The sequence below is a fragment of the Melanostigma gelatinosum genome (assembly GCF_949748355.1).
Source record: "Melanostigma gelatinosum genome assembly, chromosome: 7".
NCBI classification, from domain to species: Eukaryota; Metazoa; Chordata; class Actinopteri; order Perciformes; family Zoarcidae; genus Melanostigma; species Melanostigma gelatinosum.
In genome coordinates, this window is record NC_136640.1 from 11,655,147 (window position 1) to 11,671,808 (window position 16,662).

The 16,662-nt window shown below is 41.0% G+C and overlaps 1 protein-coding gene across 1 annotated transcript in view; it reads right to left on the reverse strand.

The window, feature by feature from the left end:
- cbl (Cbl proto-oncogene, E3 ubiquitin protein ligase) overlaps positions 1 to 16,662 on the reverse strand; it is a 32,554-nt gene that overhangs the window by 12,665 nt on the left and 3,227 nt on the right. Inside the window, exons 2-3 of the mRNA XM_079271849.1 lie at positions 15,420 to 15,667; positions 805 to 951 (exon numbers count right to left, since the gene is read on the reverse strand). Of these exons, the coding sequence (XP_079127975.1) occupies positions 805 to 951; positions 15,420 to 15,667 (395 nt within the window). The remainder of the gene's footprint in view (positions 1 to 804; positions 952 to 15,419; positions 15,668 to 16,662) is intronic.

The window sequence follows — 16,662 nt, forward strand, 5'->3', positions numbered from 1 at the left end:
TCCAAATAGAGCTTTGAGGGTCGTTGGTCATGAATGCTATGCTAACCTGATGCAATCTTTTAAAGAGACAGCTACCAGGTATACGCACCGATGGTAAAGGTACTTGCATTTGTAAAGCACCTTTGTAGTCTTCCGACCACTCAAAGCGCTGTACACAACATGTCAGCATTCACCACAGACATTCATACACTGACGGCAGAGGCTACCATGCAAGGTGCCGCCTTCAGTTTCGGTGTCGTGCCCAAGCAATACTTTGGTATGCGGACTGGAGGAGCCGGGTATCGAGCCACAGCTGCACCGCAGATTCATTTCAATGCAATTAGACCAACATTTGCAAAATACAGTACTAATCTTTTGCAAATTGTCCCATGTTTTGACATATTTACCCCTGGGGATGAATAAAGTACATATCTATCTATCTATCTATGATGTTGGTCAGTTCCTGATGAAAATGTAAGATATATAAGCCACACAACTGTCTCATGAATGGGGAAATGAATGTATCATTTTGTAGTATTGGGGAAAACCCAGCTATTAAAATGTTCTTTTAGTTCCACGTGGCCGAGTTATTTTTGTATGACAACACTCAGAAAAAAATCTGTGTGTACTTGGGAATTAACTCAAATGTGTGTGATTGTAGAGACCATGGGCTCCCCTGTATAAAATGTCGAGCACCCCCCAAAAGGGGGTGCTTTCTTGGGAACAACCTGTAAGGAACCCCACGAAGGTTCCAGAATGCAAGTTTGGAAACACTGTGGTGATATAATTTTCATTGTGTAAAAAGCAATACAGAATTGGGCTCACTTGTCCCCGAAGGCGCGCCTCCAGAACTCTGCAGCGTCTGCCTTGGTGATGCGGAAGTTATCCCCCTGAAACAGACCGTTGGGGAAGGTGGCCTTCAGCTCAGCCAGCATGTGGCTGAAGATCAACGACAGCTTGGTGAGGTTCCGCCTGTGGAAATTAAAAGTAGAGTGTGAGGTTTCACATTTTTATCACTACATTGAGGTTACAGCGTCATCAGCCAATACAAGAGCTTTAAGAGAGAAATGCAGAGCAACATTAGTATTATATCAGCATTTTAATCAGATATCCAGGTAGGGTCTCCCAAGGCAAAGTCGTCCCAGGGGAGGTGCCAGACCATGATTATCTGACTGTTGTTTGTGCCTATACAATGAATAGCAGTTCGTACCAGGCCTTCTTGCCCTCTCTGGGAGGGGGGTAATTGGTAGGAACTGCCTGAATGATCTGACCCCAAGTGGTGCTTTGTTGTTGGACTTCTGTGCTAGTCATGGATTGACCAGAACAAACATTATGTTCAAGCATAGGGAAGTTCATGAGTGTACATGGTACCAGAACACCCTGGGCCAAGATCAATGATCAACTCTGTGGTCTGAGGCTGTCGGACAGACCTGGTAAACCCAAACGTGTAGTGAGGGTAAACTGGTCTTAAACTACCAACTCCGTAAAAAAAAAAAGAAAGGAGGCTGGGGACATGAAAAGGGTAGTTTAAAATGTGTACTTTGCACCAAACTGATGATGAATTATTAATGTTGGCATTAGTGGCAGAGGCCATTAAGCTTGCAAATAAAGGGAAAATTAAGAACATGAGTTCTGCTAACATTGGTAGGTTTACATGATGAGGAAGACCCAACTTTTTCTCATGCAAATGAAATACTGACAAAATAAAAATGTTCAAATGTCAATTAAGCATGTATTTTCCTTCGTTTTAACTTGTTTCTTCATTTCCTTCAGTAGGGAATTAGTCTAGAAAGTATTCTAACTGTCAGGGTTGATGACAGTTCTCTGAGATATATCCCTTCATTCATGCTCCATTGGTAGCTTTGGGAAGACGTTCAACAATGTCTGTGTGTAGGACTGTGTTGCAATCAACTTTGGTGAAAAAACATTGACTATCACCAATAAAATAATAAATTGAGGTTTCCTGATAAGTCATATATAATTGTTTACCTTAAGAGGATAAAACAAATATAGTTTTGAGAATTGCATGTGGATCTGCTGCCACTGTGGTAAATCGATGAGTGTGGTGGTTGTAGAAGTGGATGGGTTCCATACTTGTTCTACTCGTTACAAGAAAAGAGAAACGCTTGACATGACACAAAATCTCTTTTTATTTGTTTTTCCAGAAGGCAAACTCAGTGACTCTTCAATTTGGTTCTGACACACATAACAGGCCACGTGAATGCTTACTTCTTAAAAATGTTTTTATTCAAATGAAACATTAGACTTACATTAGAAGGAGGTTATAGTTTCTAAAATACGCAATAAGATGGACGGTGTTAAAAAATAAATACATTTGACTTAAGGACAGCTTTCTGCTCGGTGTTTTCTCCCACTGAGAATTGCCTTCAGCTGCTTACGCATTACCAAAATAAGTCACAGGTCCAGGAAGACAACACAGCAGTGTTCATAGACGTACAGTCACAGAGTGACTGAGAGGTAGCAGCCAGGACGTCCTACTATACAGCTCTGAGTCCAGTTGCAAAAGGCTGGTCGACAAGCACAGAGGAGAGGAAAGGAAAAAGAAAGATGACAGAATAAGGAAGATGAGGAGAACCGTATTACTGAGGAACACATAAGTGAGAGAAGAGGGGACAAAAACAAAGGAGACTAGGGAGACGAGACAACAAAGCTGCACAATGTCACCATAGCCCTGCACCCCATCATAGCATGAGAAGCGTTATGCTGAGGAGGACATGATTTATGAGGCAGCACAGAGGGAAGACTGTGCTTGGCTGTCGGGCAGGGTGAATTGACATGCACAAGAGAGAGGGCAATGAAAGCGTGGCTACGCTGCAGCTGCCCTACACGGCACTGTGCTTCCTATGAGTGGAGCGAGGGGGGGAGTGGAAAAAGTGAACGAGGAAGGACGACAGTGACTGAAGATGGATGAATAGGATTAGTGTAGGTTGAGAATGTGCCAAAATAGACCAGTGCTTGTTAGGGGTAATAATTTACCTCAGAGGGAGCAGACAGGAATCTGAAAGAGAAAATGCAATGCTTGCAAACGGCAATAAAAGCATTGCAGTTACACCCTCTCAGCAGTAAACGATCATTAAACAGTGAACACTCTTGTAGCTGGATAGCTAATCTTTTGAACTGCTCTATCCACTTGAAATCTGTAGCAAAAGACTTGATGCGAGGACTGTATGTCTTTGAAGTCAGGGCGACCCTCATCAGTGATGCCATGTGGAAAATGAGACTTTCAACTCTGTGTGGCTCTTCCCCCGAGGTGCTCGTGCAGGTGCGAACATCTTCCCTTTCCAGTGTCTCCAGTGTCGTTTGCGACGCTGCATGTCTGTGTATTTTCTGCAGCAGCCATCATCTCAGCAGGAGGTCCTCCTTGGTTTCTTCTGCTTCCTAACCCTACTGGCCTATTGAGCCTTAAAGCTGCAGCCTCATCCAGTCTCCTGTCAACCTCTCTCTACCCTGTGAAGATACAATGAACCCTCCCCTCCTGCTCTGCTTTCATCTACAGGGGAATCATATGAAGACAGGTATCCTTTCTCTTAAGAGGATACATGGAATTAACATCTCATTGAAAGCTTTCATTTCCACATTTTGGTTAGTTCGCCGTCTTATGAGTCAACCATCCACTCCTCTCATCTCTGAACCTCTCTTCAAACCCAACATTAAATATTTTTTTCTAATTAAACTACACTTATGCCAATGATGTCTTTGAAGATTCTCTCTTGGGGTCACAGTTTCTTCAGGCACAAGGTGAACTGAAATTTTGTGGTGAAAAGGCGAAAGCTCGGCTGAATGTTACATGTCTTCAACAGACCGAAGGGGCAACCTTTAGAGGTCCGTCTTAAAATATGTGGCTTCTTTAGTTCTGTATTAATACTGAGGCTTTCGAAACGTATAATAATGCAATTATGGCTGCAACTAACAATTATTTTAGTTATTGATTAATCTGCAGATTATACGATCAATTAATTGTCTACAGAACACAATGAAAATTTTAAAAACATCAGAGTGTCTCAGAAGCTAATATGACACCTTTAAATGTCTTGTTGTGTCGGACCATTAGTCCAAAGACCAAATAAATTCAGTTTACAATTATGTAAAAAAAAAAAAAAAGAAGTAATTAAACACAATGGAAAAGTAGGAAACAATGACTAATTGGTGAAAATGTGTGAGACGACAGGACATTGTATGTTCAGGACACCATGACTCATAATGAGACGATTGAGAAAACAAGTTATTTTAACGCAAAAAAGAAGAAAAAAACAGTGATTAACTTGGAGTTTGTGATACGCACGAAGAGCTGTTAAGGCAAAAGACACAGTTAAGCTACCATACCGACAAAAGCACAGGATGCTCATGTGAAATGGCAAACGTATGTGATACGTGCACTTCAAAGCACGTTAAAACAATGTACAGGAGTCACAAGCCTCAAGTCAATATGGTTTGGGAAATGCTTCCAAACAATCCGATATTTACACGTAACACATATACACACAGTGAGTCCACATAGACTTAGTCTCTTGAGTCTCACATACGATATATGGGTGTTTGCTGTTATAAGAGGGAATGAATTAGAAAGTGAACACTGGTCTGACTGGCATTAGGGTCACAGGATGGCACAGCTGTCTCAGATTTACACAGTGATGAGGGACCTTGTTGTGTGTTTGTTTGTCTGCATGATAGAAAGAGCTTTCCAGAAGGCTGGCTGAATATTAATTTGAAATTGTAAGTAAGATACAGGTTGGAATCTAATCTCCTGAGTAGCAGGACAAGCTGATATCTGTTTTAGCATCTCTCCGTCTCTCTCAGTCTGTGTCCCTCTCCATCCTACAATACAAGCTCTGTGTGTGTGTGTGTGTGTGTGTGTGTGTGTGTGTGTGTGTGTACTGGGCAGTAGCCAGCACTCCTACAACTGTTGCTGCTCTTTAAGCCTCTGTGGGACAGGCAAGGACAAAGCCGAGTCAGTGGGCTACAGCCATACAGAGAACGGTTTGTGGACCTACTCTGGATTCAGATCGTCACACGCCTACAGTGTTTTCTTCTTCAGTCCCTCACTCATTCTTAACAGACAACAGGGCAAACCCTTTTTTTTCCTCTTTTTTTTTTGTCCACCATCCCCCTCATGCTATAGATTGACCTCTGACCTTGCAGCTGGCTGCTCCATTCCCGTTTCCTGCTGGCTCTGATAAAAGTAGCGCAGCTAGCCAGCCAGCCCCGCACTGCGCTAATACACCGCAGCCCAGCGAGCGAGGGTCAACCTTACAGAATGAGAGCCTGTCTGGATTGGCAGAGTCAGAAGTTATTGTCATATCATCATGCAGCTGTATTATCTTTTCTGCTCAAGGCTGAAAGGGAAATGTACCGGTAGATCAAACACCAACTGAGCCCTGTACCAAAGCTACCGAGAGTTATTTTCAACAATTTATAAGACGAACTAAGCTAAATCAGGATTAAGTACCTTGACAACCAGTTACAGACCAGCAAAACACAGAACCATGGATAACTGTAGCCCTTCACAATCCATTTTAATGCAATCCAAGTCACTCAATTAATTGGCACCAATAAATTGCATAACCGGTCTGCACAACTCTTGTCAGTCTATCAATGTGATGTCTTTGATCCACTGACAAATGTGTTTTTAGTGTTCAATATTACAGATAGCAATGGTAAGATCAAGAGGTGCATGTGGAAAGGCATACAGTGCAGGTAACACGATGAGACTTCCAACACGTCAACACAGCTTTTACTGTGCTAGTCCGGTCATATGCAAAGCATTCACGCTGTGGCAGCCATCACAGGCTCTGATCATATAGAAGGCTACAGCACAGTTATTTCAACTGAATGGAAATATACCAGTATTTAACCACGAAGTAAATTCATTCCCAATCCTCTCGCTCAGTTCAATGTCAAAACAACAACTTTAAAATAGACCTCAACAACGCTACTCAGCGATCCTCAAACCCATCCTCCTGTCTCCTAAAGATCGTGCCCTTTTCAGTGTCTGTCAGATCACATTTGGGCACAATCTTGACGATCTGTTAGGAAGCATGCAAAATTGAAGCTGCAGTTGCCTGCATCAGTTTACACCGTGACACACATGCAAAGGGAGCACCTGCCTCGTAGGGCCGAGGTTAAAACTATTTTTGACACTAAATATAATAATGTGGTAAATACTAATACAAAAAAATACACAGAAATTAAAAATATATGCAATTGCTGTGCTAGGAAACAGTGAATTATGTGTTTGAAATTCTGGTTTACCATTTTGCTCTAGTCATCACTTTATACATTTAACTCTTAGATCTTTTTTGAAGTTTATCACCAACCCTGCCTTTAATCTAATCTCTCTTTCAGAGCTCTTACCTCTCCAGTCAATTAGATCAGCTCAGATTATTGTGAAAAGAAAAAATCAAGATTGTAAAAACAACAATGAAAGCAGCACTCTTTTAAGCGTAATCCTCTCTCCACAGTTGACCAGTAATATCTTACTGCATATCTGTGCTCATTTATCTCTGTATGCATAAACAGCAAGTGTTTGTTGTACCCCGAGGGACAAAGAAGCTAGTGGGTTGCATCATGCTAATCACCATAATCTAATAGTGTGAGGACTACATGAGTCGGCTGCTCACTGATACCATGGTGACATAAATAACCATGATGCTATGCGTGTGTGTGTATATATCTGCACATAGAGCCCCAAGCTAAGCAAATGTAATTGAAGCGGAAACATCCGCAACCTGAGGTGTTTTCCATTGCCAGCACTGATGGATATTTGGCTGCTAGGCTAACGGCTAAAAGTAGAAGCTTGGATACGCTACAGTAAATCACCTTGAGATTTATATAGCTGCGGTGACAAGATGAGTTTATATCGTCAAAGTCGGGAGCTGCGCTCACAGAGACAGACTTTGTTTCACATGGACGTCACTGACATGTTCGTTTACAGAAAATAGGAAGTCATATTTTAAGAGTGTGCTCTCTTGATGAACCAAAAATAAGAATGGGTACCAGAGGTACCGTACCATACAATGGCATGTTTTCCTCTGTCCACAAAAGCTTGACTACATTAAAACCGGAGCACTTTACTGTAAACAGCCGCAGAACGAATTTCATGCTCTGATCTTTTGATTTAGGATTGATAGCAAGATGTGACCCGAACTAGTGCAACAAAAAAAACTCTTGGAATTATATCCAAAACATAAATGTACAGACAACCAGGTGCTGTAACGAGAAGCAACAGCAGTCATAGCTGTGTGGTGGCATTAGACACAACAGAGCCAAGCACCTGACCCACTGAAAGAAAGGGTGCACGTATCAAGAGTTCTTTGGCATTTAAAACAACTAAATGTCATGATGAGGAAAGAGAAATGGATCAAACATATTGTTGAGTGAAAGGCTCTTCATGGCACCGGCCACTGAGGACTAAAAATGTGGTTCAGCTGCATGGAATGCAGAATGAGTAGAGGTTTGAGGAAGTTGTTCCTACCGACTCTTGTCATGATATCACTAAAGCATGTCTGGAATGCATGTTTCTATTGTGCAAAGTATAGGAGTTCAATGCTGTTAGGAAAGGAAGGTGGTGATGATGGTGGCAGTGAGGTTCAGGGCTAGAAGATGTGTGGATTTAACTGTTTCACCATTATTGTCAATTAATTCGACGGGTAATTGCTTAGCCTTTTAAATGTCAGAAAATAGTGAACATTTCCATCACAATTTCCAGTCCATGGTGACATGTTTAAATGTCTGGTTTTATCCAACCAACAGACCAAGAGCCACAAATATGAAGCTTACAATGATACAAAGCAAATACAAATAATTTAAAGCCAATGTCTAGAATCATCAAATGTGTCCAACATTGGGAAGAGAGAGGCAACATTTCAACTACATTAACTATGGCTGCTGCTAAGCCAAAAATATTGCCACCACCAGAATATTGCTTTATTTCAACACGATTGACTTCCATCCTCAAATATTACAAACGACAAACATTACATCACAATAAATACACCAATGTTCAGGGTTGGAATTTTTAGGCACCTCACGATTCCATTATAAATGTATTATCAATACATCTTCTTATTTCTGATTTCCATTCACAACGATCCAAAATTAAAATAATCTTATATCAACACAAAAGTTGAAACAGATGGAAGTTAGACATAACTTGCGTACAGTACTGTTCTTGTCCAGGTTCCCTTTTCAAAATGCTTTCACAGACCTACTACCTTTTAAGCCAGTGGGTATAATAATTGTCCCACGCAATCTTGTCGAGAATTGGGTTTTAAATTTCCTATTATTTACTTTTCTGCATTGAGACATAATCTTTCAAGAGAGAATTGCGATGCAACTAAGAATCCATTTCCCCACCACTTATATAAAATATAAAGGAAAGCTGAATACCTCACCTATTTGTTTCTATTAAGTTGTTCACATCACAATTTTTGTCAAAATAAACAAAGAAAAGAATCTGAAATGTGAAAATGTTCATACCACTCCGCTCTAGTGAAGAGAACTTTGTTTAAAACAAAGCCAACAGCCACAATGCCTTTCACCGTCAACAGATGAATTGAAAGATAAAATACATGACCATGAGACCACGGTGCAGTTGCGTCATTCTGCAGCCTATGAACCCACCACTTCCTGGGACCGAAAGGACCCAACGACGATGGTCAGGATGCAATGGCAGCTTGGCCCAGCAAGACGATCAAACAGACCAACAGAAAGGTCAAAGCAGTATCCGGTTAGACCCATGGAGGAGGGGGTTCAAGGGATCACACACTGATCAATCCTTCTCTGGCATTACTCTGCTCAGGGACCGTAGAAGGTGTAATGTCTAACAGACAGATCTCCTAAATAAAGCAACACATTGGCTATAGACAAAGCAGCTGTGTTAAAACCAAGAAGAACATGTTCTCAACACAAACAATTATCCAAACCTTTTCATCAAACAGTTACAACTCACTTGTCATTCCTATGAAAGCAGAAGTCAAATACTGTTCTCACACTCTTTACTCGGTGGCTTATACAGCAGGGAAGCAACATTATTGCTTTGTGAATTGTGCAAATGCCTTGAGCTGAAATGTGTAGTAGATAGAAAATGAGTCGACCGAAAATTAACTTCCAATTAATTTAATACACAATGAATCATGATTATTATTTTCAAACAAAAATGGAAAATATATTACTGGTTGCATCATTTCAAATATTAGGATTTGTCTTTTGTCATGTATGATCGTAAACTCTTTGAATTCTGGACAGTTGGTTGGACAAACAAGCAACTTGATGACGTCACCTTGGACTCTTGAAAATTGTCATGGACATTGGCCACTTTATAGACAAAATAAATATTCTTCTACTAATGATTAATCTGGCAATTCTTTTTCTTGATTAATTGTTATGTGAGAATATTGGGAGAAACATCATAATCCCCCAGAGTTCAAAGTGAGGTCATCAAATTGCACATTTTGTCCCAACAGTTCAAAATCCATTTAGATAGATGTGAAGCAGAGTAAAACATTTAAAACGGTGCTCACAAAATGACTCACTCAACACAATAATTACAGATTAACTTTATTTTGGTTGACTAACTGTTTCAGCTCTCGTTCAGGGCCGACAGAAATGGGTGATGTGGGATTCGAGATGCAGCGATCGATTAGCAGTCGATCTAAACAGGCCGGTTTTCAGCTGATCGGCCGTGACCTGTGAACGGCCAAAGAGTCTCATATTTTTGCCCATTACACTTGCGCAAACACAATTGAATAATCGTATTTGAAAACGCTATCAACATGTTTTGTATTTCATCGGCCTCTACAGTCTGAAAAGTTAACTAAAGCTGTCAGAGGAGTGTAGAATATTTACCTCTAAGATGTAGTGGAGTAAAAAGTACAATATTTACCTCGTAGTGTTTAGTGAAGGATTGACAGCCACCTTTATACCGCCACCTAGCGTCTATGTCGGGAGTGATGTCCGGCCAATCCAAAGACGAGGATTGTAACGAATTAAAATTTGTGTCCGATCCCGATTTGCTCCGACGTCACGAACACGTGGTCAACGGTAACCTCACGAGATCGAGGCGGCGCAGTTTCTCTCCACCGACTGCATAACCAAGGGCATGATGGGAAACACCTGGCTGTCGCCAGATCAGAGAGACGATTGGCTTTTAGATTTGACCACAAACACCACGTTCAGCAGAAAATCCTAATTGTCTGTGTAATTGTAATACTTAACGCTAGATTGTTGGCTATTAGTCTCAGGTTCAATCTAAAAACATATCTTGTGTGATTGACAGTAATAAAGCTTACGTATAAAACACATATCAAAACGAGCATCAAACACGAAGAAATCCGAACAAGGTCAGCAAACTATAAATAGCCTGCAGATCGGATCTAACAGGATGCAACCGTTTCTTTGACTTCCTGTTTATTCTTTGAAGGCAGCTGAAACAGTCTGACTTGACCAAAGTTTTTTTTTCAACGCCCCCTGCTGTCATAAAATTTTGCTCCAATAATAATAATATAAATAAAAATAATAATCTATCATTAAAAGTTTTTTAAAGATTTTTTAAAGTATTTTAATATAAATAAATTATAATATATATATAACAATAAGAAAATACTTATTCAAATTGTGTGTTTTTATGGAGATAACCTCTATAGATGACAATAAAGCAAAAATAATAAGATTATGAATTTTTGACAATGACACAGGGACGGTTGAAATAATTTTTCGTTACGGTTGTGAAGAATGTTAGTCTGGAGCCTTGTGATCAATTATAATTCTTAGAAAATCGGAATCAGAAAATATCAGAATCAGCAAAGAAAATAGCCATTAGTGCATCTCTAGAATGCAGGTATCGTATGACTGTCACTGGAAAACGTTTTGATACTACTTGTAGTGGTTATTTCGGTTATCTTAAAGGGACAGTGTGTACATTTTAGTGGCATCTAGTGGCACTAAATACCCTATAGATCAGCCCCTCCCTTTCCAAGCGTGTAGAACTACGGTGGCCTAGAGGTAGGAATAGGCATCGTTAGGGTCTTAGTACAACTACTCTTTACATACTTATAAAAAACAAGTAAATTCTGAATTAGAAGTTATTTATAATTTAGATATAGCTAAATATTGTTTCTAGAGCAGTTATGTTTACAACAGCAAAGTCACTATATAAAGCCATTAGTATCTCACTGGAAACAAATGGACAATGTCAATAAAATGAAATCACATTTCTGAGTGAAGTTTATAAAGAACGAAAAAACACAGACATCCGTCAGTATCCGCCATTCCTCCTTCCTCTGTCCTGCTGGCTGCTTTGTGTCAGCCGGCAGAGGAGATTACCAAAATAATCTTTTGGCCGATCTTGCCTGCTGTGCTTGTGTAAACATAGAGGCGGTGGCCGACTGAATTAGGTTTTACTGTTGTTTAATATGTTCACAGATGTATTGATAAAGTATGGGCTTTTTACTCGCAAATATTTTATTGCACGTACAGTAACACGTGTAGTCGCCATCAACTGAAGTATCCTTCACTTCACCACAGCGAGCCATCTGCTCACGCTTCGTGCATGTTTGTGTGTAGTTGGAGGAGCTCAGCCAGATAACAACATTAAAAAGCACCAGTAACGTCGGGGTTTATCGATAGTACGATCTTTAATTATTTAGATCTAATACCGGGTTTCGGAGAGCATCCCTACCTTGAAATAACGTAAAAACGCAAATGTCTCTCGCTACAGACACCTAAATATAAATGGCTTTTTCTGAGTTACGAAAAACATAACAATTCTCAGTTTCGGGTGATTATACGACGATTAAAACATTGTTATGAATATTATATTCAACACCTGGAAATAAACCCCCCCCTAAATGTTACACACTGTCCCTTTAAGGCAGGGGTCTCAAACTCATTTTCACTCCGGGCCACATCAGCATCATGGTCGCCCGCAAAGGGCCGGTTGTAAATGTAACTACTCGTAACATATTGATAACTCTCTGCATTCACAGTTTAAAGTAGTCTTCAATGTGCTCACAATACATTTCCATGTTAAATGTACAGTAAGCCAAAGAGCTGCTTCTATGACTGTGTTTAAGTATCTCATAATTTTGACTTTCTATCTCATAATTTTGACTTTCTATCTCAGAATTATGACTTTCTATCTCAGAATTATGACTTTCTATCGAATAACTTCGACTTTCTATGTCATAATTTCGACAATAGGGATATTTTTATTATTATTAGTCTAACTTTAAAAAAAACAAAAAACAAAACAACTTTTTTTTTGCTGGCGGATTCGCGGGCCACATAAAATGACGTGGCGGGCCAGGAGTTTGAGACCCCTGCTTTAAGGTATCGACAACCAATATCCAGCAGGGCCAAAATAAAAACAAAAATGTTTACACTTGCGTACAGAGTAGGAGAAAATAATAGATAGAAACCAAACTCATTTCTGTATGCCTCTTTGTCAACTCTGAGGCCCCAAAATGTCTCGGCTGTGCAGTGTAAAGCCAGAAGAGGAAGTAAGTGAAGCAAACAAGGAGGAAGTGATGACTGTGTTGTATTGATTCTGACTAAATGTGTGCAGTCAGTGTACATACTCAAGTCTCTCTCACAGTAGACTCACTTTCATCCTCGCGCTCATCTACTGTGAACAACATCAAACGCCTTTTCTTTGTCTCCACCATAAGTATACAAAAAAAGAACACAGTAAATATCGGTCACACCTTAACATCTACATAAGTCAAGACTTGGACTCAACAAAAAACCAGACCCATGCTTTTACTGAGCTACCTTAACTCTACTTCATCTCTTAAAGTCATAATAAAAAGAGGCTCTAAATCTCTGGAGAAGACAAAGTGGAAAAGTCTGTATGGCAACACAGTATATCCACCCACACAGAATTTAGGGCTCTCACGCAACGCTCGGGTCCGTCACTCTTGACTTGACAAAAGCTATTAAACTACAGTTCCATGCGATGTCATTCAAGTCAATATCTATCGAGCACTGATGCCAGTGTTCTCATATTTTAACAAATGCTAAATCGGAGAACACAGTAGCCGTGTTTCTATTGAATTGTCAAGCAAATTTCAAGCCAACTTTTGAAATGTCGATAAATAGAAATGTGAATTAAGCATGTTTCCATCAGCTGCATTGGAGCCAATAAACTCTGCTACAGCGTAGGTATTCACTGCACATGGCATTAATCTGACACAAAACAAGTCGGCTTGGCTATCCAACCCATGTATGAGAGAAAAAATGTAATTTCAATTTAATTAGTACTTTCATGTCGCCTGTATTGGTGGAGACAAAGAAAAGCATTCCGCCTTTTTGGAAATTCCGCAAAGACCCCGACAGCAGAAACAGCCGATAGTCATGTGAGGTAAATGTTCGCTACATCCGAATTTAAATAGCAAAGCCGCTTTCATATCCTATTTAATGCATCGTCTCTCTTTTCGACAACCGCTAAAACCACCATGAGAGCGTACAAACTTTTTTGTGAGGAAGTTTCATCAGATTTTCCTATGTCCATACAATGTGCATTAAATACGTGAATAGAAACACGGCAAGTGAAAGCAGTGTATTATCAAACTACTCTCTCTGCAGTGAGATAATATTTATCCTTACTGTTTAACTTTTCAGTCAAAGTCATGTGCTGAGCTCAGCTGCAGCCAAACCACATACTAGTCTCTCTAGAAGCTCCACGTCAATCTATAGTATTCTTAAGTGGGCTGATACCCATTGGTTCGTATCACTGCCACTGCCTTCTCCACACAGACAATAGCAGTCTTTGTGTGTATTGCATGGCTACTGTGTGTGTGTGTTTCCTTTAACCAGGAATTTCTTTCAACGCAGCCTCTTGTGGCAATGAGTTAAAAATGGCAAAAAAAAAACAACCCTCAACCAATACAGCTTCCTCTTCTCTCTGGTTGCCTTTTAGTGGGTTTTTTTTGTCTACACGATTACGGTCATGGTAGCGAAAGAACAATCTCACTGAGGAACTGAGCAACATGAAGAGGATGTACAGCTTAGTACTGGCGAGATAAAACTATTACCTCATTTTCTCAAAACAGTCCGAACAAGGAAACTGTTCAAACAAGTTAAACACAAATGTAAAGAAACTTAAGAGGAAGCAACTGGAATATAAAAATAACTAATGAAAACTCTCAAGGAGTCACTGCCACAGAAAACATTCGCCTACCAATGAGCTCTACTCTTTTTAATGTCCGTTGTACAATGATGTCCTTTTCGGGTGACTTTTTTCTCTCCTTTCAATCCAGCTTTACAGACATCTGCATAACCCCCGTACGCCGGGTTCACACTCGACGTGCTGCGGACGTCCGGGTCCGCCTTGTGATCTTCAGCGACAGTTTTGCCATCTGGTCTATTTTCTCGTGTGCCCGGGAGTAATCTAGCTAGAAAAAAAAAAACTTCTACAATAAATAATTTTAATTATATACTTTAAAAGGACATAAATGGTACTTAGGTACTTATTCCACATACATGTCAGTTGTGTCTAAACGGAGAGCGAGCGCAACTCGCAGATACACACACAGACAAGAAATTGACTTCTGGTGTCAACAGCCAGGCTTCTGCTCGCGCAACAATTGCCGTATCTTCGTGGCGCTTCCACATCCAGTGTGAACCCAGCGCACAGCTTTCCTCTCCCTTTGCTTAGGTCTGTAGGAAGCCCCGGCCCAGAGGCGGTTCTGGAGGAAACACTTACTGGGATAATCTCTGATATCTGCTCGCATAATGTCTGAAGCTTCATTCTGTCTTCTGTGCTATGTTTTGTCTTCACCATGATGCCTTTTCTCATTACGTTTTCTTTAAACAGGGGAACCAAGAGGCATATCTCATTGATTACACGTACCTTTCTAGTACACTTGTGTGTCTGCTTTCAGCGAGACGGAGACAGATAACTAAACGTAAAGCGGGAGAAAGAGATAAAGAGGTCGACGCTGTGTGATTTCATAAAAGGAGCATTACAGTAAGACAGCTACATGAAGAGAAAATGTTCAAGGAGATGGTTGAGATAGCGAGGCACAAAAACAAAGTGACAGGCAGGCAGGCAGCTGGAGATTAAGTGCCATCGTGACCGCAGATGCTCACATGATCAAACCACAACACCTCGCTCCTCTTGTTTTGATACGTCGTGAGCTACAACCACCCTGCAAGCTGGGGATGGGTGCAATTGTTCACTTTGTGCCTGCGCGGTCGTTAATATTCAAACTGAATGAATGAATGAATTTGAGGTGTGAAGTCATCGTGAAACAGCAGCTATTGCGAAGACTTCACACCTCAAAGTCACCCGTTTCAGATGGCTTCATCAGCTAAACCGTTTGAGGAGAGAGTAGCGAGAACATATCGAGCCACTTTCACACTGCTCACCTCTAGAATCATATCCACTTCATTAACATTCATATCGCTGTATCTACTTTATTCACCTGGGTTGCGAGTTCTCCTCGTACATGCGTTCCTTGCCCTCCTTAAACAAGCTGATGGTCTGCTTGGTCTTCTTGGTGAGGTTCTCCATGAAGACCCGGAAGTACTCGTTGTCCCCCAGCATCTCCATTTTGCCCTCGTAGCGAGACAAAATGGTGCGCAGGTGCTGGTAGGTGTCTGGCAGCAGGTCCAGGATGTAAGGGGGGCTGTTCTTCAAAGCCAATTTGGGGTTTTGGCACAGGCGCACCACCTGCAGAAAGGGAGGATATGAGGGGGGGGGGGGGGGGGGGGGAGAGACGAGATAACGTTAGAGACAAGAAGCGGGTGCAGGAAGTAAGGTAGATGAGAGAAACGAGAAAGGCCCTTCAAAGCCCTGTCAGAGCCAAGCTTGGCACATTACATGATGGATTAAATCATGGATTTAATCCCTCATGGCATCATGAGTTATTTCACCACTGTCGCACTACTTCCTCTTGTATCTACACAAAACAATATTACAGTGGAAAAGGACGAAAGCATATTTACGCCCAATTATGTGACTTCCATGTCAATTATCATAAGTCACGACAGTCCGATTCTCCATTTCTTCAGACTGTTTAGAGAAGTTATTGATATTTACACTTCCTCATTTCAGTCTGCACACCCTACACACCCTCTTCTGCCTCAGAAACACAAATTATCTTTACCCAACATTTCAGCACGCCTTACAAATTTGAACAGCCGAAGCCTTGACGGATACTGACAACGTGGCTATAAGCATAATTTATAGTGAATACTAAAAAAAAAAAAAAAACTGTTTTTAGGGACACAAAGCTCCACTAACATCAATAATTGACCCAACAGAGGGTGGATTCTGTAACGGCTGAGAAGAGAGATAACCTTCTGCTAGACCGCTTTATAAAACATGGAAATTCAGACCGTCCCTCTTGATGGCGAGTCTACGTGCTTGTTCACCAGACTGCATGAACACATGTCACATCCTCAGTAATGTTCAACCTTTCCTCACTTATCTCACTGTACTGCTGCACCGTGTCTGAGTCACTTCGTTGAACCATTACAAGAGACACTGGTGGACAGCCTAGACTCACTCCCTCACTCCGACATTAGGCTCTGTGTCGGTAGCGATCCCATTTGCCACCGCATTGAAGTCCAACTCACTAGCATGACCACAGAAGCACTTCCATTGAAAAACCCCGGGTCTCGACACAGAGCTAGGCTGTCGGCTTCGTCGGTGACCGAACAATT